This window comes from Filicampus tigris, chromosome 21 (genome assembly GCF_054856515.1).
Source record: "Filicampus tigris isolate MCC_2025a chromosome 21, RoL_Ftig_1.0, whole genome shotgun sequence".
Classification (NCBI taxonomy): domain Eukaryota; kingdom Metazoa; phylum Chordata; class Actinopteri; order Syngnathiformes; family Syngnathidae; genus Filicampus; species Filicampus tigris.
Window position 1 is genome coordinate 11,673,557 of NC_141237.1, and position 23,942 is coordinate 11,697,498.

Genomic DNA, 23,942 nt, shown 5'->3' on the forward strand with positions numbered 1-23,942 from the left:
CGCAATGAGGCAAAGTGACGCGGTAACAAAGCAAGAGAAGTGTTGCTTGCCTGTCAAAACAGCTCCTCCCCTATATTGCGGCTCCACACTGCTGTACCCTTAATTAGGCCATAAAATCAGCACCCAAATTGTTTAATGAAAGCCATTCACATGTACATAAAGTCTAGAGCATTAGAACCTTATTCCCAAATGGGCCTGTAATTATCTGGCTCAGCGCCAGGTCCCGGCTTTAAGAGAAAGATACCGGTCAGCACTTAAATTAATCTTTTTCATACCGCTCTCTAATGAACCGAAAGTGCTCGAGTCAGGAGTTGTAGCCCCAGAAAAATAATAGCACACATACAGACGAATACATGCTCTTTAAATGGACCACTGGCTAGAATTGGGGGGGAGGGCCCCTTAGTTCACCTTTCTAAGACAAATGATTTGGATATGGCCTTTTTTTAGGATAAAACACAAAGAAATGTACGTAAAGGAATGTCAGAGTTTGGTGTGCCAGCACTTGCAAGCCTTTACCTATTGAACAACCTTTGTAATCAACTATATCGGAAAAAAAAAAAAACAACAAAAAGAATTTGGCTAGCTCCATGTTTACAGTGAATCCAGTTATTATTTTATCTAACCATATAACTAGGATGCAATTCCCAATTTTAATCAATGACTATCATAGGATTGAGCTTCGGTTGACCAAAAAAAAAAAGCTGTGCTGATGTGTCCAGTGTAAAAGAAAATATCTTGACATATCTGCCATGCAGCCTGATCACTTCAGCTACTGTATATAGCCTGGCCCAAAAGAGGGCAAAGGGGAGGGGGGAGCCCAAAAAAAGTGGTTTGGATGCTGCAAGCTTCCTTTTAAGCATTGCAGTAGTTTCCCTTGGAAATTCCCCATCGGGAGTCAAATCCAGCATATGAAAGGACAGCGGCGATGACAAATATGGTGCATTTGAGGAGCGGAGCTTTTTGACGTAGGTGCAGCGGTCATATGTTGCTTTTTTTAAAAAATGTGGTAGCCCTCACATCGATGGAGTGCAAAAAAAGAGCGAGATAGAGAGATGCGATGAGGAAGTGGCGCCCAAGTGCAATGGATTTCCAAAATCTTGCAGAAATGTGATCTGTGTGTAATTAAAATCAAAGTTACACCAGTTAGTTAGTGTCCATGTCAGGGTGGGGAGTGTGTGGTCAAGACAGGACACTTTGGGAAGCACATGCTTACACACACACACACACACATACGGATGTCAGGCCAAATGCAATGCTGGAATGCTATCCCAAGCATGTTACCTTCCTCCCCCAGCCCCGCCCGCTCCTCCAGGTCAAGCAAAGCAAAAACAAGTTAAGCGCTCATTTTCTCCCTGCAGCATTAACATAAGGATGACTAAATAATGGACCCTGACTCTTCTGGTTTAAATTACACCACGAGACCCCACTCTCCTCCTCCTCCCCTTATACCCTCACCAACCATCAAACCCCCACTCAAAGAAAAACGATTAAACTTTCTACTATTTTTTTTTTTTTTGCTCTCTCTGAATGTTTTACAGTTCTGTTACACTTATTAGCTGCTGGCAGGACGGAGACCCTTAAATGAAAGCCAAATTGCTTTGGTCATGAGAAAGGAAATGAAAGCTCACTCCAGGGAGAGGCTGCATATGTGTACGTGTGTGTGTGTGTGTGTTGATTGTAAGTGTGCACAGGCTGCAAGATCCTCCCAAGGTGAAATTTCATAAGCTGCCCGCCTGCCTGGGATGTCCCTGTGCACGCAGCTTGTGTGTGTGTGTGTGTGTGTGTGTGTGTGTGCGTGTGTGTTTGTGGGAGATATAAGCGCGGCAGCCTAATAGGAACAGTATGCTCATTTTGGAGAGATTAAGAAGGAAGGACGGCTCTGTATCGGGAGACGTGATGTGGATAGGAAGGCCAAAGGCGAGAGGGAGGAAGAAAGATTTGACAGCATGTAGAGGGAGTGGTGCGAGAAGGAAGAGATAGCGGCACTGTTAGGGAGGAAAGTAAGGTGGATGTAATTATAGCCAAGGGCAATCACAGTGGAAAAATAAAGCGAGATTTTGTTAAGGTTGCACAAGTAAAATTCTCAACGCATGTGTGTGATAACGCCAAGCAGATTTGCGACAACACCTTTGTTGATAACCATCTCCTGCATATGTCTGAATTTTAAAATGAATTTTATTTGTATCTCCTTGACCCGAGGTAAAAAAAAAAAAAAAGGTACTTTACGGCACGGACCTTGGCTGGAGGGACACTCCTTGACGTGGAACAGCTCGTGAAGGCTGAATCCATCGTCGTCCCCTCTCAGGCCTTGCTGGTGCATCTGAAGCTTCCTTAGGCCTTCGTTCTGCTGGTGCAGGGCCGAGCGGGCATGCTGCACCAGGTTCAGGCGAGCCTTGGTGGAGTAGTCGCACAGCGTGCAGTAATAGACGCACGACTCGGGGCCGTAGGCGCTGTCCAGCTTGTGCAAGTGCTGTTGAAGAGAAGGGAAAAGAAAGGAAGCTTTTTTAGAAGTGTCCTCAATCATACCAAAGAACATTTGGGGGAACATCAGTGAAGCAAGTTGCCTGAATCATGCCTATATCATTTACCACTTTATTACCATTAAAGCTTTTCGTTCTGCTCCGGTTGCAGTCGAGTTCCAATGATCCAAAGCCCAGAAATCCCACTTCCCTGGCTTCAAACGGGCCAGAGACGTCAATGGATAATGTCCCAGCCACTTTGTCTATTATTTCCAGCTATATATGTTAATTACACATTGCAGAAGCAGCCCTTATAAAGCACAAAAAAAAAAAAAAAAAAAAAAAAAAAATCCAAAAGCCACTTTTGGTTTTGTGCTTAATTTTCCGTTTTATGAAAGCATCATGTAGCGGGTTCCAACATAAAATTGATCGCCTATAAAATATTCTATGATAACAAAGAAAAAAAAGGAAAACAGAGCTGTGTTCATGCATGAAGCCTGTATGTCATTAATTGGAGAAGTCTGAGGTGACGTGCAGACTCAGCACATAGAAAAAGTCAAAATAAGGGGCTGGGAGGGGAAAGCTGTTTTTCTCTGAACCTTCACATTGTCCAGCTCTCTTCATTGTTGCCAGCTGCAGGGGTTTCTCATTCAACGTGTGCTGTCAGTTGCAAGGCCTGCATCTCCACTTGCCTCTTTAATGGCACTGCAGCCATGCAAAGCCGCCCCCTACCTCTCGCCCTGCCCTCAGCGCCTGCATGTGCGCAAGCTCGCAAACATGCACGCACAGCACAGCGAGCCACCCACCTCAAACAACCCCCCCCCCCCCCCCCCCCCCCGCCCCGGTCTATACCAACCCACCTTGTCCCGCTCTCATACACCCGCTCAAGCCAAGCATATCCAGTGTGCCTCTGTTGTTGCTGCCGGGCTAATGAACAATGCACAAAAACAAAAGAGCAGGCCAAGCTTTTATTATCTGATCCTCTGTGGTGGGAGGAGGGAGACACGACGGGAGGGGTTGGCGAGGGGGTGGGGGAGGTGGGGGGGTCAAAGACATAGGGCGAATGTTATATTTCTTTAATAAAGCTCAAGCAAGGTTTTAATGCACTGCTGAGTTGGGTTAAAAATAACACAATTTTGGGTCAAAAAATGGAACGATTCACTACTTGGGTCAATTTGACCCAACTTTCTATTTTCTGCAAAAACAACCCAAAGCATGGGTCGTTTTGTACAAAACAACACAAACACACGGGTCAAATTGACCCGATTAGTGGATCGGTCTATTTTTGAACAAAGATTGTGTCATTTTTAACCCAACTGTTTTAGAGCGTACATCCAAATGATTGTTGCGCAATCATAAGGACAAAGTGGTTGAACAGGTGGGCACAAAGGTGTGTGCGTGTGTGCGGTGTACTGCAGGTGTGTGAGTCCTAACCCCCGCCACTCCCTCCCCCCCCACCCCTTCTGTCTTTCACAAACAGGGATTAGCAACTTAGCTACAGCTGCTAACACATCGTTTCTCCATTCGTTCTTTCTTTCTTTTGTCGGAAATCTAACCGGGTTTTTCTCATGAGGCAGTGGGACGTCCCCGCGCAGTCAGAGGCCCTTTCAGAAGTCTTAAGTTTTAATTAAGTCCGAGTTGTCAGAAGAAAGCTCCCCTCGACCAGAGCTCAGGGCCATTAATTACAGCTATCTTTGTTTCTCTGTGAAAGGAGGCCTCCCTCGCACTCTTTCCCCCTCTCGCTCTCTCTCTCTCTCTTTTTTTTATTTTTTTTTTTATGTTTCTTTTCTTTCCTGCCCTCCCTCGAAGGAGCTGCAGTCATGGCACATACGTGCGCTCCTGGACACTCACATGCAAGAGTTGAACCTTTGCTGTCTTGAAACATGTCTCAAAAATACCTTTTTTTTTTTTTTTTACTGATCCAATCATCACGTTCTGGCTCGTCATAATGGCCTTACATACACACACCATATGCTATGCAGCATACACAAGAGCCCCTATAGATCCGCCACGTCTTTCATTCTGTCATCAATCATAAGTATTTCAGTGTAAAAACAATGGCGCCTTTCACCGCGCCTTCTTTTTTGTTCTTTCTTGATTCACTCGGGATTTCACGGCAGTTACTTATTCTGTACATAAATGGGAACTAGCGACAATGAATGCAAGTCCTTAGCATTGAATAGCAAACTAGCACTCAAACAAGGCCTTGATTTTGTCCAGTGACAACAACTGCAAAAGAAGAAAGGCGCCATGTAAATGTGACAAAGCCTGTGTTCTTTTTCTAAGCCTTGAGCCACTGATAACTCTGTGAAAGAGGAGTGAGCTTCCACTGGAGTCATCCTTGACTGGTTTTCAAATGTTTCTACTGGCAAAGCCATTCAGGTAATTGAACTGGTTGGAAATTAAAATGCTCATACAAATCAAGCGGCGGCCCCAAAAAATGCTTGACGTGGTTCAACGTTTTGACTTATTTGCTTTTAGGGATATGAAGCTTCAGTCAGACGGAGTTGAATGATACACTTGGGGTTGAAGCCGGCTGCCAGCTAGGTTTAGACCTAATATTAATTCTCTCGCCATCAGCACATTCCAGAGGGTTTGTTTAAGACCTAAACTAGAGGGCTGTCTGTCTGTCGCTCTGGCACTCGACAGGCGCTCTGGAGATCGCAGGCCAGAATATCCATGATTTATGAATGTTTAAAGGAGCACTTTGACTCCTGCCAGGCGTGGGCTGTGTAATGCATATTCAAACACACAAACACACTGTTCCTGCTCCTGGGTTTGCGCTTGTGTCTGTATCCCATTTAAATGTGGATATAATAGATGAACCTGCTCTCTGTAGACAGCGGCAGGATTTAGCTGTTTTAAATTAGTAGGAAACTGACATTTCTGGGGTGATGTGAAAAAGATGATGACCATGGCAGATTAATGGATGTTATGAAAACAATCAACTCTGACCCTTACCCCAGAAATGTGTGGCTGTAGATGATCACATCGTACGCTACTGGGTGAGGTTGGGCAATTAATCGAAATCGTAATTGTGATTCGGATTTTGCCTTCTCACATTATAGTCTAAATGGCTGTACTGTGAAAAGACAAGTACATTTGTCAATGGCAGTGAATGAGTTAATAAAGTTCAAGCACGACTTTCTTCTTCTACACTAAACTATGGAAATGTGCATCATCATGCATGCACCACACTTAAGGGGCCAAGGCGTACAGTAAGAACAGCAGGTATTGATTTAAAAAAAAATGTTAGTGTGTTTATTTTAATTATTATTGTACTTGTTATCAATGTCTTTTTGGTTGTACCATTAAGTTATATTTAAATTTGTATTTTGTTTTTTAAATAGATAGTGAAATTAATTAATAACCCACCCCCCCCAAAAAAAACATGACTTTTGTCACAGGATCTGCGCGCTTAAGGAAGCAAAGAATTTTCAAATTTTTCAGAATGTAAAATGTTTGTGAAGTGAATTGGCTCAGTTGCTGAACAACATTCAAATTAAAATGCAATATACTACTCGGTTATAAACAATTTTCGGCCCAATTCTCAAGGGAACACTTTGAATTAACACGTTTAAGCATTAGTGCCACATTATTGTCTGTGCGGTTCCACAAAATTACAAAACACTCACACACCCTTGTAGCTTATGGCACCTCATCACAGCCCCTGGTGGTGGTTAATTGTTGGGAATTAGTGTTTGGCAAACAACCAAATAAGCGAACATTCCCGGTGGGCCAATCAAGCTCAGAAACAGCCCCCTGTCATGGGTAGACCATAATGTAGCGCACACACCTCTCTGGATGGTGGCCAATGTGCACGCTTACACACCCCCAGCCCTTCGCATGGAATGCAAATTACCACACGGGAGACTTAGTGTTTATTTGTCAAAAACACAACATTGTCAGTCGTGTCCGTAAAACACACGCACACACAAATTGGGAGAGGGTGGAGGAGAGTTAATTTGACAGGTGTGGGAAGCTCCCGTGTGGTGTTTTTGCTTGTGTGTGTGTGTGCGTATGTGAGAGAGGCTGACAGAGGACTACATTCATTATTCTGAATGAGATGTTTACAAAACACCTTTCTGGCACACACCAACACAAGAACACACACCCCAGCGCGCACTCGCTAGGTTTGTGGGGAGGGGAAGCGGCCGCGCTGCATCACATTCATTTGTTCTGTCTGTGGTGGCAAAGCTGTCTCATTAACTGAATTCTTAATAAGGCAAGGCAAAATACATCCCTGCAAAAACTTCTTTTATCTTTCTCCTCCTGTGTGTATGTGTGTGTGTTTAGACATCAGTCATTTCCAGAGCACTTTTTTTTTTTTTTTTTTCATTTTGCGTGTGTTTTGTGTCTGCCTATATGATTTCAATTGTGCTTCCCTTTTTTTGTCTTTGCCTCCGATTGTGCGCGCAAACTTGTAACGACAAAAATATTTCAAAAGCAGGAGGCTCGCTACTTCCTCCATAAACCATATGACAAATTAGGGTATTCACAAACATGGCTCTTTCCTGTCATTAAGTGCAGAAGCAGGCCACTAATGAACACATACCGCCACTGAAGCGACGTCTTAGTAAGCGCTATGTGTGTGTCAGAGCGTGTGCATACATGTTTTACATGTAAAGAGCCATCACGTATGCTCCTGTGTCAGCTGAGAAGAGGGGTGCACACATGCAAATTTGCCTCCCTCTCGCTGCAAGAAAAAAAAAAAAAAAAAAAAAACTCCTTATCTTATTTCATCGTTGATTTTTAGCGGGTGCAGGGAGCTGGTAGTTGGCTATACCTTCCTTGTGGAGCGCCACCAGCTTCCGGTGCTATCCCATGGGCCCCCGGGAGCCATCTGAGACAAAAACAGCCCCATTTGGCCCAGCAAACAACAAAAGCGTGTTTTGTTCCTTGAAAGTATTTTAAACACATAGCAGCACTGCCTGGAAGGCTGCCAAGTGTAGAATTCCAACCTGTGCTACTATCTCCCAAACACGTTACTGCCTACCACCGCTCAGCCCGCGGGACAAAGGCGAGTGAATAGCGAGATCACAGTTGATGAATCTGCCGCGCTAAAAAAAGAAGCTAAGGGCGCCAGGTACGTGCCACCTTACTTCCACCGTTAGTGAGTATCAAATGTAAGTCAGGCATGGAAAGCCACATTTGAAGCCACATACAACAATTGCGCATACATCGTGTTAGATGAAAACGTGGATGTAGGTCGGCTAGTGACATGCTCAGTGCTTTCCTGCGAGCGTTGTTAAAACAGAGCAACTAAACAAACAATGAGTTTCATCAGGCCAGATATAGCAACTACCTTTCGCTACCTGAAGTGGTATTCTATGAAAAATGAATGTATTGCACCTACACACTATGCAAATTCTTGACTTTATTTTTCACTCCTTCGAGGCAACTGTGTCCGTTTGTATAGCCGAATTGCTTGCTTAAGACTACATATAAAAAAATAAAAAAAACTAAATAGTAATAATAAAAAAAACAACTTCTTTTTTTCCCCTTCTTGCTGATCTTCTTTCCTTGTTTTGCTTGCAAAGCTTCCACTATCATAAAAGCTAAGAAAAATATTTCCTCAAGCTAAATTGCTTCTCCTGTGTCTCAGTCCTGGCTGATGGCCGTCCCGTGTAATCACAGCTCTGAGGCCCGTCCATGAGGTGCATGAGGGCCCGTGGGCGAGCTTAGCTTAGGTCACCCAATAATAATAAGCATCCATTGCATAATGGCTGCCAAGGCAAATAAATGAATTATCACACTGAGTCTTTCGTATAAAGCCTCCTAGCTGCCATCCGTCTGCTAGCATGCACTCTCCCTCACTCGTTCTCTCCATTCTGCCTTTACTCTTTGCTACTTGTCAGCGCACACAATGAGGACGTAAAGGCGATAAAGCTTTGGGAAAAATAATATAACTCCCCGGGCCTACCAACCGGATTTCCTTTTTTCTCACTTCCACACACATGCATACATTTTACACACTTGCAGTCGTGATGTAAGTATAGCTGACATATGGGCCAAAGGTCAATCTGAAGTTCACAGCTTCCTGACCTTCCTGGCCCCCTTTCTTGGAAAAATCACTTCAGTCTCCAGAGCTCTCATTTTTTTTCTCTCCCTTTTACACAAGCCCCCCCCCCCCCCCCTCCTCCCAAACCCCTCCTCAACACATACACACACAGCCAACCCCTCACAAAAGGAGGAGACAAACAGCCTTGCTAAGGATTTACATGATCCATTTCTTCTGGTTTTAGTCAATGAAGCCTAGTCACACATATTTTACATTGTACTGAGCCAGCAGTTGGGAATAACAGACTCAAAGAAACACAGACGCCAGAAGAGGGCTCACTTACTCATCAGCTCGTGTGCGTGTATGTGTGTGTGTTAGGTGTCTTAAAAGCCAGTTCACCTCCACCCCCACCAAAATGGATGAGTATTTACATTAGCATTAGATTTAGACAGCAAGGCTCAGCCACTTATTCCCTATTAGCTATCCTGACCTTAGCCCATTAGGGTCTAAAAGCTCCCGCTTGTCTCCATTGCTGCCAGGTGACTCTGGCCAGACGTCCCCGTATCCCGAAACCATCTTCTTTGTCATCTCACAATGGGACAGAGAAATTGTCAAGATCAGGATGGTTGAAATGCTAACATGCTCACAGGATTATGTTTTTTGCTTATGCTGGGCAAAGGGGGCGGATTCTGCGCAAATGCTAACACGCTCTTGGGCAGGGTTAATCATTTTCCAGTTTTCCTAACATGCAAAGATGCTTTGGGTGGAAATCAAGGCAAGGCCTAATTGACAGGATCTGCAAGAGACGTCAAGAAAAACAAAAATAAAAGGAATGGTAATCTGGGGCTTCAGCTAATTGCTTGGTACCATCAAAGAGGTTTGTACTACACTGATGTTGTTATATTTAACTAAAACCGAAAGAGGGGAAAATAATTTTGGCGCCGGGAGGGGCTGCAATCTGTATTTTTATTTTTGCCAAGTTTGGTTTTCTCTGCTCTCTTCATGACGCATGCTTGCAACAAAATATTCATTTGTGATAGTTAGACAAAAGGAACGTTAAAAATGCATGGCAAGGCAAAAACTAACTGAATGGCTTGAGAGACAAAGAGAGTAAGAAACTCTTAAGTGGTGAGAACAAAAGAACATGAGACAGAAGGGGAGAGAATGATAGGGAAGAATCTAGACAAGCGTAGTCGGGTTCAAATCACTAATTACACATTCCTGAGCCTGTGAAGGGAGTATTGTTTTCCAGTTAGCCCCTACCCTGTCACATGGTTTCACTTAGCACAAAACAAAAGGTACAGGGAACAAAACACGTCTAATACCGAGAGTCCTGCTTAATGAAAGAGAAATGGGAGAAATTATCCCTGGGGTGGATCCTCGTGAGAAATCGGGTGGTGATTACAGGACAAAGAGAGTTCATTTTCAAATCATCACAAAAATGTCAGACTGCCTATCTCTTTCCTCTAAGAAGTGCAGTAATTAAATGAGGCTCTCATCACGCGGTAACACTATGCACATGACACACTTGAATCACACCTCTCAATCTTTATTTAAAATGAGTCGCTGTTGTTTAGCTTCCCTTGCAAGTGATTGGAAAGATGGCACACTTGGTGCTTGCCTTCTCTCTTACAGACTGCCTTAGTCGGCATACTTCATATCAGTATTCGGATACAAAAACAGAGACAGGGTGTCTGAAAACACGGATAGATAATACCTGTAAAAATGACTGGCATCTCACATAAACTCAACGGACCACATTTTCAACAACCTGATTTGTTCTGTCTAACCCCATAAAGTCAATGCTGCTCTCCCAAATATAGAAGAAGGCTACCGTGGTGACATGAGGAGGGAGCAGTAAGATGATAGTGGCGACACCGTAGAGTAGAGTTGCCCGGCTGGTGGTGTTTGCCCAGACCCCGGCGTGTAAAGGAAGGATATTGTTTTCCCTTGAAAAAGCCTCAGCCGTAGTCCACATACCAGCGTCCACTCAACATACCAATGGACTCTTTGAAGATTACTCAAATGTTTGCCTTTGTTCCCCCACCAACCCCCAACCGCCCAGTTCGCTAGCCCTAACCTAGACTCCTACTTGACTGAAGAGGAGGAAGGATCGAGAAGATTTACAAAAAAAAGCAGCATCATATGGCCTCTGCACAGGATGCACATCTATTAAATAAGAAAACTGTCTATAAGAAAACTAAATAACATAAAAATAAAATAAATTTCTAGGAACTCGCGAGTTGAGCATTTCACACTAATGTTGCAGTGATTTATTCAAAATAATAATATTCAGCCAATAATCAATATACATATTAATATATTAATATAGCCAATTGGCATTGGCATTGCAAATCTGTTCTCAGTTACCTTACCTTGATAAATAATGCTCAAATACTGTACATACTGTATTGTTACAGCCCTACTCATGACTTTTTTTCAGCAAAGTAGCACATAACTAGATATGTAAATACATTGTGGCTTTGCCGTAGCGCTTTCTTCACTTTGCGTGGCATCTTTCTATATGTTAGCATTGGCCTACCAACTGTTAGCATTTGAACCATTCTCTTTCAAAAAGTACCCGACCCGAGGGCCAAATGAACTGTTTTCTCCACTCATGCTATATAACTGCATGTTGGCGTAACAACACTAACCATGTTAGCATTTGAGCTAATCTCCTGTATAATAGTGCCTGACCACAGAGCACAATGTAAAATCCTGCCTTAGCACTTTCTCTACCGAGGTTGCCATCTTGCTATATGTTAGCATACCAACTAAAAACATTTTAGCATTTGAGCTCTTCACTTTCAAATAGGTACCTGACCACAAGGGAACAATGAAAATACTTGCTCTGCTTTAGCGCTTTCTGTACTCAGGTTGCTACTCTACTGTATTTTTGCGTATCAAATGTTAGCATAGTGTCAATTATCATTTGAAATAGTATAAAAGCACAGGAAAAATGTAGAAACATTACCCATGTATATCGGCGCTTTCTCCACTCAGGTTGCTTTCTGTAAAATTTAGCATAACAACTGTATACGTTCTCTTTCACAATATTACATGACCACGGGGTACAAAGTTCAACCCTTATTGATTTGCCTTTGTGTTTCTGTGCTCTAGATGCTATTTTGCGTCATGCTATCATTCCAATTATTGGCAACAGTTGCTCAGACGGAATCAGATTTTTTCTTAAGAGTTTGTTTTTTGTTGAGGCCAAAGTTTAAAATATTTCTACAAGGCAAGCCCAACACACAATAATCCATTCACAAAAGTGTGTTTTCTGACTTGCATCAGTTAGCAGGACCATTCAAAATGTCCTCTTGAGTTTTTCTAGTTTAAAAATCTAAGCAAGATGAAAAAAAAATTATAATAACATCACTTTTTGCACCAAATTCTAGATTGGAGAGAACAACGCTAGAAACAAAACTCTCATCTTTCATTCTGCTTAATTAAAAAAAAAAAAATCCACCACTCAATCATAATTACTGTATTTCCACAACTATAAGGCCCACTTAAAAGTCTAAAAAATTTTCCAAAATGGATGGTGCGCTTTATAATGCGGAACTCGCGCCTAATGTGTGCACCGAGTTCCAATATCTGTGAATGTTATGTGACTTTGTTGAGCGCTGCGTTTGACTGACTGGGAGCAGTTGCTGCCAACACGCTGGTTATATAGAGAAAAGGCGGACGTGAGTGAGGACACCATGCGGACATTAAAGGGAGAAGGGTGGGCGTGACAGAGGACGCTAAAGGCACGCCCCTTGTTCGATAGCTTCTTATTGACTGTAATAGGCGACGTGGCCCGAACGTAATGTTCTCTTTTTGCCTCCTGGTGCCGGCTAGAACACAAGGAACGAAGATGTGGTTTCGGCAGTTTATACCTTTTCAACGTAAAATATAGCAACACTGTGACAACAACAACACGTCCTCAACAAGGACGGATGCAACAAGGAAGTATGCGTCTCTCTGTATCTCTGTATTGCCCTTGTCGCGAGAGTTAGGCACAATGACGCAACTCTACTAATAACACAAATACAAAGAACATAACATCAAAACAACCTCCGGAACCTTTCTAACACCCACTCCCACTAGGTATATAGTGCCGGTATATGCATTTATCGTGCATAACAACATGAAAATGGCACCCACAAAGAGACACGCCTACGAAGCACAGTTCAAACTGCAAGCTATCAGCTACGCGCAGGAACATGGAAATCGAGCAGCCGTGAGGGAATTTAGGATCAACGAATCCATGGTTCGTAAGTGGAGGAAGCAGAAAAAGCTGGCCATCTTCCGCTCCTACTGTAGTAAAAAGATTGCCGACAAACGCATCCAGGCCAACCCCATCACCAACACAGACGAGGTGCTGCTCACTTTCGACATCCCGGTGAACCACACTGTGGAGAAGAAGGGGAGCAGCACGGTAGCGATACGCACAACGGGGCACGAGAAGTCGGCTTTTACTGTTGTACTTGATTGCCATGGTAATGGACAGAAACTGCCACCTATGGTGATTTTTAAGCGGAAGATGCGGCCTAAAGAAAGGTTTCCAGCCGGAGTCATCATCAAGGCCAATCAAAAGGGCTGTATGGACGAAGAGAAAATGAGAGAGTGGCTGACTGAGGTGTACACAAAGAGACTGGATGTTTTTTTCCACACGTCACCGTCGCTGTTAATCTGTGACTCCATGCGCTCCCATCTCACAGCCGCTGTGAAAAACCAAGTGAAGCAAATGAACGCCGATTTTGCCATTATTCCCGGAGGCTTAACAAAGGAACTCCAACCACCGGACATCGGTGTAAATAGGGCGTTCAAAGTTAAGTTGCGAGCGGCGTGGGAGCGATGGATGACGGACGGCGAACACAGCTTCACAAAGACTGGGAGACAGCGCCGGGCAAGTTACGCCACAATTTGTGAATGGATTGTGGATGCTTGGGCTAAAGTGTCTGCTTGCACTGTTGTGCGAGCTTTTGCAAAAGCCGGCATCGTTTCTGAGGAGCCGCACGGCAACGAGACTGACTCAGACAATGACGAAAGCGAACCTGACGTGTTTAATGGAGAGCTTGCCCAGCTGTTCGTTTAGGATACCGAAGACGAGGACTTTGATGGATTTGTGGATGACGGTTAATCACTGACAATTATGTGAGTACATTGTTAAATGTTTCAATAAAAAAAAACAACCAAACTCAGTTTTGCTCCCGCTGCCTTTTTAAAAACATACGTTAGCATTCTTGCTAGCATATGCTTTAGCGTGCAAGCATGCTACTGTGTGTTTTAAGCTATCATATGTTTTTCCACGCCTGCGCCCAATAATACGGTGCGCCATATGTATGTGTTAGATACAGAAATAGCACCCATAACTGAGACTGCCCCTTTTAATACGGTGCACCTTTTGGTCGCGAAAATACGATAATTGTGAATGTGACAATTCCAAAATGTGTAGAAAACCAACTAATCAACCCCCCAGCATCCCCCTCATCATTCGACCCGCATTAATCCCGAACAAGTAAGTGGGCTTTCTATCAGGTCTATTTCAAAGCATTAGGGATTACCTCACAGAACCTAAGCTGCTTGAACTCACAGGAGGTCAGGAACATTGTGCTGCTGCTTCTGCTGCTGGGAGCATAGGGGGCCAGTGGGTAAAGGTGGCTGGACGGCAGGACAAGCCAGTTCCTCTTCCCCCTCCTTCCACTGGCCCACCAACACCATTCCTCAAGCCTTCTAGCTCTCTTTTCATTCCTGCCTCTCTCTTCCACCATATAATCGAATATCTCCCACTACTTATCTATTCACTGAGCACCTAATGGTTAAAATCAATTAGAGCCGGAATGCTGAAATGCCGAATGCTGGGCCACATGCTGATAATGACAGAGAGCGCGTGTGATAGCGAGAGAGAGACTTGGGACCGGTCCAAGGGAGGCACAATTACCTCCAAATCGATTGATTATTGATTTGGTAGGGGCGTTGAGGAGTATTTCAGCTCAACTTTGTCCACATCAATATCTGATGGTTTCATGAGAGGCGAAAAGTGTGGGAGAAGCAGGATCTAAATACCTATATTGCAAAATAGGACGTCTACTTTAACGGCACCAATGAACACCTACCAAAGATGAGGGAATGTGAATGTTTTCTAATCATCATATTCTTTAGTGAAACACAAAACTCCCCAACCAACCTTTCTTAAGTTACGAATGTTGCCAGAGGAATGATACAGTTCTACTATCGGAGAGCACAACTGAATGACTGATAAATCAATAGATGGGCTTCAAGCTTGATACAGTATCGTAACACGTTTTCAATTATTAAAAGCAGTGACTGGAGCAGGTAAAGTACCTAAAGGGTGGAGCTACACAAAATGTGTTGTTTTCTAGTTTGTCACACTTTTTACATGGCTGACTTACTGCAATACCAACTATACAATGGTACACACTGCAGATCAAGATATGCTTTTTCAAACTGAGCTGAAATAAAATTGTGGTTATGAACACTCACGTGATCAGGAGTGTCAGCAAAGACGAGATTGCACACACTATACACTTATAAATTCATGCACACTAAAGCTCTGCTAACCATCTGGTTGAAGCCTCGAAAGGAGGAACTCTTATTAATATCGAGGAGGATTATGGTGGGATAAAGGCTGTCCACTCAAGCACACAAAGCCACAGTGTACACACACATATACACACAAGCACCTGCATTTACGCTTTAATTAGCTGTCACCCTCCCCCACTTTACCCAAAGCTCTCATAGATACCCATTGTAATGGCCACAGGTGAAAGGCGAGGATAGAAGGTGAGGTCGGTCGTGTGACAGGGCCGCATCATGACAGGACGTGGCGCTCAATCGGTGAGCGCTCCTTTTAGAGAAGAATAACAACTATTTGAGTTAATGGGAGACAAGGAAGCACCGATAAAGCAGAGAGCGGCTCAAGTGGGAAGACTTCATAATGGGACCACGGTTGAACCAAAAACTTAACTGTAGGTATTATACGATTCCATGAATATATGCAACGCGACGCCTACGTATGAGCGTATGCGAGGGACTGTGTCATAAACGGTGTCATGCATTTGAAATAGATCCGAGTCTTTACTATTCCTGAGGACTAACACAATGGGTATTTATGCAAATCTACAGAAGTCAATCTCCTGTCTATTCCCCATCACACTGGTCTAAATGACAGTCCGATAATTTGGGCTGCATACATAGAGGGATATTTGATTTTCAAATGAGAGTGGGAAGGGTTGACCCTCGCTAATAGCCAAGGCACAGCGCTTGACTTAATACCACAAATGCATAAACCAAGCTATCTGCATTCTAAAGAGATGGGCTGAATACAATTTGTATGCAAGAAAGGCAAAAATATAAATAAAACGGGAAGGCTTGATGATAATGAAAAAAGGGGAGACTCTTAAGATGCTTCACGAAATGCATTCTCTTGTTTAAATTTCACCTGTCTATGGACAGGGGAATCATGGGTAATGGGAAGGCCTGTCTGCACTTTCTCAAAGTGAGGAAAAAGCAAGAGTGTCAGAAGCTAACGTACAGTATATGGAGACATCCATATATCGGAGGGAGTTCAAGCTCGATGTCCTCTGCCCTTTTTTCCACTTCGCCCATAAAAATGTTGAGCTTTTTATAAGCAAATTCAAAGGAGGACACAAGGGACAGACAGACGAGTGGGAAAATAATGAAAAGAAAAACAGAAATATGGAAATGCAGAGTGGATCCCGGATGTCCATTTCTGCTTGAATAATGACGGAAAACTAGACAGACAGACAGGCAGACAGTGGGACGGACAGGGGGAAGGGTAATGGCGACTGAGGACAGTTGAAGATTTATTCAGACAGCCATCTGAGAAACAGGTGCTATGGCCTATGAGACAGTGTGTCTGTGTTTGTGTGCGTGCGTGTGTATTTGTGTGTGTGTGGTCCCTGACCATGCAACATTGACCATGAACATTCTCCACTCCTAATGACCCAAGGGCACAGCCCTGATCGCAACCTCAAAGCCCAGTGGACACACACACACTGGCTACAAACTGACCCCCCTACTTAGCCCTGCTACACTTGTGAATGGCACTGACAGATTTACTCCCGTCTCCTGTGCGTATTAAAGGCCACTGTTTGTTATTACAAATCATAAACGAAACCATACATCATCATATTCAATGTTAAGCTAAACACGAGCTCTGGCCAGCGACAGACATGCTATGCTATGACGGTGTTTAATGTTCAACTAACCACACAGTCTACTGGCACATGTGCACAAAGACTTGCACTCAACAGCTGTGCTAATACTGTACTTAAGGTAAGAATAGGTGTAACTTAGAATAACTAATACAACTTTCAAAGAAATTAAATAAAAATAAATAAAACAATTGTTTGAACCAGGGATAGGCAGTTCACAAAATGTCCTAGCCCAGCGATGAGAAAAGTAATCAATAATAAACATTATATTTAATGGGATGAAAATTTTGAACTCCTGTTGCGGCCAGAATTATGATGCCCGGAGGAGTTGCCACGGTATGTACATAGCTCCATTTCCCAAAACTGATTTCATAGTTTGCTTTATAGCGGACTATAACAATTAATTGCATACAATTAGCAGAATTCTGATTAATTTATTGTGCCCATTCGTACTGTAATTGCTCTAATAATCTAATAAATATTTTTAAAACATTGTTTTAGCTTTTTTTTTTTGAATTGGAAGTCTACCCAACCTTTTTTTTTTTTTCAAGAAAATGTTCTATGCAGGCCCACTAGTTTAAACAAGGCATTCTGATTAATATTGCATTTGTATAATGTGAGTTAAGCAGCAAAATCCACCCGTTTTTAGGCAGCTCAGGGGGCGGCCATTTTGTCATTTGTGTCAACTGAAAATGGCATCAAACACCCTTAGGCCTCAGATAACGATCAATCGTGGCTCAGCTTCAGAGAACAGGTGAGTTGTGATTGGTCGTTACCTTAGCCCTGAGCAACTGTGATATCAGTCGACAGAAGTGACAAAATGGCCGCCCCCTGAGATGGCTAAAAATTGGTGGATTTTGCTATATTTCATAAACGCAATATCAATCAGAATCCATTTTTTCAACTAGTGGGCCTGCATAGAACATATTCTTGAAAAAAAAATGTTTGGGTCGACTTTTCTCTTTTATCTCAAATCCTTTATATTGAATTACACATGAGTACAAGTGAAATTAAGAAAATGTATCACATTGTATCAATGTTTACTGGTAACTAAGGATTGTACAAAAGGTGTACCTTCCTTGCAATGATTTATAATATATAATATTACAAATTCATATATTGTAATAACATTTTAACCAGCTGGTCAGAGGTGTGTTAAGAGTGAATTTGTCTCGATAATACAGTCCCAAAATGGGTCGGGCCAAGGGATTAAGGAAAAGGTCATAAATAAAAAACAAACATGTCTAAACGGATGTCGTATTTGTATAAAAGCGGGTTCCCTAGATGACAAGAAGCATCAAGTATAAAGCAATTCGTTTTCACCACATTGACATTAAAAAATAAAAAAAAACTCAGGTTATTTTTGGAAACACTTGGCGCATATCTGGGATTTTTTTTTCTTGATGTGATCACACGATTATGCGATAAGGGCTTCGTCTCACTCCAGGAAGCGGAGCTAAGTGGCGACAGCTCCGAGGAAGGCTCGAGTGCTGACAGCCAAAACTGTTAGCAAAGTAAGAGAACTTTTCTTTACACAAAAAATGTGTCTGAACACAATAAATTCCAATAATTTTCAATTTTTCAGAATTTGAAGAACCAGCTTTTAAGGGACAATTTTGGAGGACTGCATTATACACAAGAGCGTATTACACTTGAGAAATTACGGTCCGTATTTTTTTCCTCCTAAGCACCAGCTAAGAGGGCAATTCTTTTTTTCTTCAAATGAGACCTATGACTTTTGACACTTGCCGGTCCCGGGACTCCCATTTGCTTCATGTCTATGAGCTGCAAATGTCATTTGTCTCTCTATTTTAACAAAGTCTGGAAAATAAGACACTTTCAAATTCCCCTTAGAAGTGTTCCATCCCTGCTACAAAGCGGTCATAAAAAATCTCCTGAATATGCTTTTTGTTTTGTGTCTTCAAATGGTTTCCCGTGCCATAAAGATTTTCTGTGTTTCCAAAAAAACAGATGGTAAAGTCGTCAACACTCGGATCTTTTATGCGTCGGGCCAAGCTACCTCCATTCCCATGTGCTTTTCACCTCTGCCAATACATGAAAGAGGAGGCGTTTTTTATTTTTTCTGGTCAAATAAAAGAAATGATTTTTTTTCCTCTACTCCAGTTCTACCACTCACTGCCTTTCTCCCACTTGCTTGGCTTTACTAGCACATGTACCACATGTCCAAGGGTAAAATATTGGGACTTGTGCCAGAGGCATTAAAAGCCTCATCTGTGGAACACATTTGTTGAGGCCTGTAGGGGTCGGTGGGTGGGTAGATGAGGTATTGCGGTGCTCAGGGTGCACAGAGCGGGCACTGGGCTGGCCAACTTGCCTTGCTTAAAAGACACTGCCTGGCTTTAGTGGAATATCTTGAGGAAGAAAAAAGGACAGAAATAGAAGTGCCTTCACAAAAAAGCTCTTCTTGTGTCAAATTATTGCCCCGCCTGCTTGTCTCTCTATGTTTTTTCCTTAATCTTATTGTCCCAATTAGATGACAACCATCAAAAGTATTAAGTGTCCTTTGGAAATTAGCTGAAAAAAATAGGCTCCAAACAACATTAGATTACATTCAAAGTGGACGACATCATGAGTGTCATCACCGGCATAATGGGCAGACAATGCTAAATGTTGACAAAAAAAACATTTTGAGAGAGCTAAAATAATGTTTTGTCCAGTTCAGTGAACACCTAATTACTCGCTAATTTTCATCTTTTTACAGTGTACTCCTTTTGGTACTAAATTCTCACAGAAAGATTTGTATTTTAAATGATGTTGTCTAATGTAGCTGGACTATGGCTTAGGATGCCAACAAATGTCTTTATGCAATAACGGAAATTTAATTTAAAAAAAGATTAATTTATTTAATCCATAAAAAGTCATCAAAATTAATCTAATCTTCGACCTAACCCGTTCCATATTCAACTCAATAATTTGTCGGTGCAGACATGATTTCCTAAGAACGGCAATAGACGTAATCATTTCGATCCGGAGCACAGTAAGTTTGAATCAGTTCCACATTTCCAAAGAAAGTCAATTCCGAGAAGATTATTGTGCTATGCATTCATAATCATCTCAGTGTTTTACATGGCGTTTTGTCACAGTTTTAAGCACACACAAACACACACTTACACATGAGCATGCATGCACACAATCGCGCATGCACACAAACCCATCGTCTACATTGCTTCACTCTAATTATTAATTCATGGTATGTATTAACTTTATTGTTGGTCTTAATCTACTGCCACTCTATGTCGTCACAGTATATCAAGTCAGCAAGTAAGACACTCATGGCAATGATGCATTGTAAGTTACACAAACCTTATTAAGGCATTGCTTAATATGTACTCGGTGGGGAAGGGGACGACACAAATAGAGTTAAGGGGGCTCTGCCCCTTCCCCCCGAACTCTCTCCTAGAACAGCCACTGAAAATGCATGAAAAAACGCAATTATGTGTTTATAATTTGATAAGTGTTGAAATTATATATTTTAAATATATATATATTTTTGCTTTTAAAGATGAAATACATTTTTACCTTGGATCCCTTTTCCAATCTTTTTTTTTTCTTTTTTTTTTGGACCAGGACTGTACGGGAGCTCTGACAGAAAACGACACGAGTAAAACACAGACAAATTACATGCGAAAAGTTGAGCTGAAGAATTTGAAATGTGGGTAATTAACAGCAACAGTAGTGCCAGCTGATACAAAGCAGGAAATGTGCTCATATCTGATCGGAATCATCCTGCACCCACACAGCGACCTTTTTTCATCTTTGTCATTCCATTCTCATGGGAACGTCTTATCCTCGTGATGGTCTCAGTTAAGAAACAAACTCTTTATAAACAAAAACCGTGCAAAATCTAAACGTTTTATTGCATCACATTCCCCCTCCAGTGTATAGGAATAGGACTGCTTTGATTGCTATGTGATATGATGTGCAAAAACACTGAGATCAGATAAGAGCATTTTTACCTTGTAAAGTCGTATGGCAGCCTCATGCCTCTGATTGGTGGTGTGTAGCCTCAGTTTATCCACGCTGTTGCTGTAGTAGTCACAAGCGTTGCACTTGAGGTGCACAGGGTTGCCAATGGCCACGCACTTTAATCTCCACTGGTTGGCCTTGCCTCCCTCCTTGATGTGGGCCACCAGCTGGTGCTTCTGCATGTGCTTGTCCGTCTTGCAGTGCAGCTGAAAGTTGGCCTTGAGCTGCGTGTTGTAGCTGCACAGCTTGCACTGGTAGACGTCGCCGACCACGCAGCGCCACTCCTCCTCGGGCAGCGAGCGTTCCGTGTTGACGTGGGCATTAAGAGCCTCCAGGCTGTCAGTGGAGTAGCAGTTGCACACGGCGCACTGGTAGAGGCGCAGCGAGGGATCGCTAATAGGCGGCGACAGGGAGGAAAGGGAAGGGTCCACTGAGGACATGCCCCCCATTCCACCTGAGGACACCAGCGAGAGGTCGTCAGCCATCAGCTGACCACTGGCGAGACGCAATTCTGATGATAGGTCACTGTTCACTACAAAGAAAGCGAACGGGAAGGTGATATTAACAATAAGATAAAGGTGAAACAGGGAGAATACTGAATAGAAACAAAAATATAAAAAGGGCATGAAAATTAATTTGGAGAAAGCATTGAGAAAAAGACAGGGAGGGAGAATGGAGTCCTCCATGCAGGCCTCTTTTACACAAAAGGATTTGATAAAATAAAGCCTCACAGACGACTAGGGCTCCTTACAAAGTCTCGTCTATAAAAAAGCCCTAATAGGATTGAATCAGGATCAATTACAATCATCCTTTTCAACTTGCTAACTCGCTCATCAGGTAGCTTTAATTACTCCTCTCAGCAGTGGTGGGACAACGCTTTTAAAGTGCGGGATTTTCTCTTATCCAAAACACACACACACACACAAAGATGTGAAAAGAATCAACATTTTCTTTTTTGCCCACTCAGACCTAGAAATGAAAGAAAATCTGCCAACCATCGAAATGTAACAAACTATTTTGTTTGATCACTTCATTGACCCTCCGTTTATGCTATCAAAGCACATAACATCTGATTTTAGGTCATTTAACATTTTGTTCGGAGCACAAAAAACACTTTGTGCAATATATTAAGGAAATGTATTGTATTGCATTAATCATTGTGTGTATGGCGGCAAGCAGTGCATATTCCCAATGCGGTATTTGAATATGAAACAATCAAGCTCGCACCATCTAAACCTATGTACAGCTGCGCTCACTATAGGGAGCTGGGTGTTATCGGTGTAAATCACAGTGAGTACATCTGCTGGCTGGGCTGTGACCTCAAGACTGGCAGAGGGAGTGTGTGTAACACTGCAGGGTCATTGTTAAATCTCGCTCACTCCTACAGGAATCCACTTCCTGCTGCGTGCCAGCGTGTGTGTGTGTGTGTGTGTGTGTTCTCTCTGGGGTGTGGAAAGGTGGGGTCGTGTGTATGATGGCAAGGATTAAGCTGATTAAAGAAAATTACAAATGGAAGATTAAGAATTATTCTCGTGTGGCATCTCATAATCATCTTTTTAATCAGCGTGGGGTCAAAGCAAGGAGACATTGACTGAGAGACAATATGAGAGAAGAGATAAGGGTAAGGAAAAAGAGCTGGAGCAAAGGGGATAGTGAAAAAAGAATAGAATAGTAGTAGTAAAAGACATTAAGAAGGATTGAGATAAAAATGGAAAGGAACAAAATAGATACACGGAAACACAAAGATGATAACAGATTTTTAAAAGAGATAGCTAACGCTTCCTATAGTTAAATTCCTATTCAATATTGATTAAACCTTAGGTGAACAATTAAAAATAAAAACATTGTTATTGTACTACAGTACAAAGGAGTATGGGTGGATGGATAAAAGTGCCATTTTGTGTTATGATGAGTGATCACGCCAATATATGTTGCTTACTTACGACTTGTTTGAACCGAGTAATGACTTGACTCGACTTGCCAAAGGCATTTTGAAATGCCACTTTCCAAAATAACTTGGGGCTTGGCTGAAACTTGGAGGTTATGACTTAAGACTTGCTTGTGACCTGCACATAGGTGACTTACTCCCACCTATGACCAATCATTTTTTGTTTCATTAGATTTCCTTTGCTCTGTGATGAGCTGGAGACCAGTCCAGGGTGTACCCCATCTCCAAAATTCAACCCTTATGATGACATCCGCAAAAGACAATGGATGGATGGATGAATGGACATATTAAGTCTTAAGTTCCTCTATTATTAAGAATTCACCTACTGTCTTGGAGAAGTCACATGGCTCTACTGCCTCAATGTCAGGTGTGTGGTGTTCATTTCAACTTAAGTGTGATTTTTTTTTTTTTGTTCTATGGTGCTTCAAACGGTTTCATAAGATTATTTAGTCAATCATAGATTAGGTATGAATAAAGTAAAATTGAATCCCAGTGTGTGATTTGGATTCATTTGTCACTTACCAAGACCTGATCCAAGAGCACTTGCAGTTGCAGCATCAAGCTGGAAGGGGTTGATCATCATCTGGGTGTCTGGGCAGCCGCCGCCCGGGTTCTCCAGTTTGACACCAGCCAGGCCGATGTTTTGAGCCAGATAATACTGGTAAAGCTCCGCCTCAGCTGGTGCCAGCCCTAAATGGAGGCTGTGCTGGATCTGCTTCATGTTCTGCTGCAGCAGCATCATGTTGTGCATGTGTTTCTCACTCGTCATATGAATTCGCAGGTTGCGGGCCACATTTGTCTCATAGTCGCAAACCTGGAGGAGGAAAGCGTTATCAGTGAAAACATCTCTTTAATCAGCATGTGACCACACATGACCACACCATGACAATTGAAAATATTTTAAACCATACACTGAGGTTATTAGAGAATATATGAAAAATGTTTTTTTTTAATGAATTGAAATCATATGAATTTTGTGGAGGAAAAAATAAAACAGTGACACAGGGTGAAATACTCTGTGTCATTATGTTACTAGCACTGCACTACAATTCTGCTCAAATGAGTTTTTTTTCTGGGTTTGTTGTTTGGTTACCTCACATCGCCAAGTCGGCTTCTGTTTGGGCTTGGATGGCGAGGGTGCCCCACAGCCGCCACCAAGTGCCGCACTAGCTACTGGGTTGGCATGGTTGTGGTTGTACTGTGCTTCACTTCCACCATTCTGGAGTGTTTGGACATTGTTCAGATGCTTGTCCGACTGCATATGGATGCTAAGGTTGCCTTTGGTGGTGGTTGAGTAGTTGCATACCTAAAATGAAAGCTTTGTTATTAGATAACGTATGACAAGTGGCACAATTCACAAT

General features: G+C 42.5%; 1 protein-coding gene across 3 annotated transcripts in view; it reads right to left on the bottom strand.

Annotated features, from left to right (window-relative positions):
* Positions 1 to 23,942, bottom strand: part of zfhx4 (zinc finger homeobox 4) — an 86,539-nt gene that overhangs the window by 39,540 nt on the left and 23,057 nt on the right. For all 3 annotated transcript variants that reach the window (XM_086020831.1, XM_086020830.1, XM_086020829.1), the window contains exons 3-6: positions 23,675 to 23,887; positions 23,104 to 23,395; positions 20,624 to 21,165; positions 2,236 to 2,470 (exon numbers count right to left, since the gene is read on the bottom strand). In XM_086020831.1, the coding sequence (XP_085876957.1) occupies positions 2,236 to 2,470; positions 20,624 to 21,165; positions 23,104 to 23,395; positions 23,675 to 23,887 (1,282 nt within the window). The remainder of the gene's footprint in view (positions 1 to 2,235; positions 2,471 to 20,623; positions 21,166 to 23,103; positions 23,396 to 23,674; positions 23,888 to 23,942) is intronic.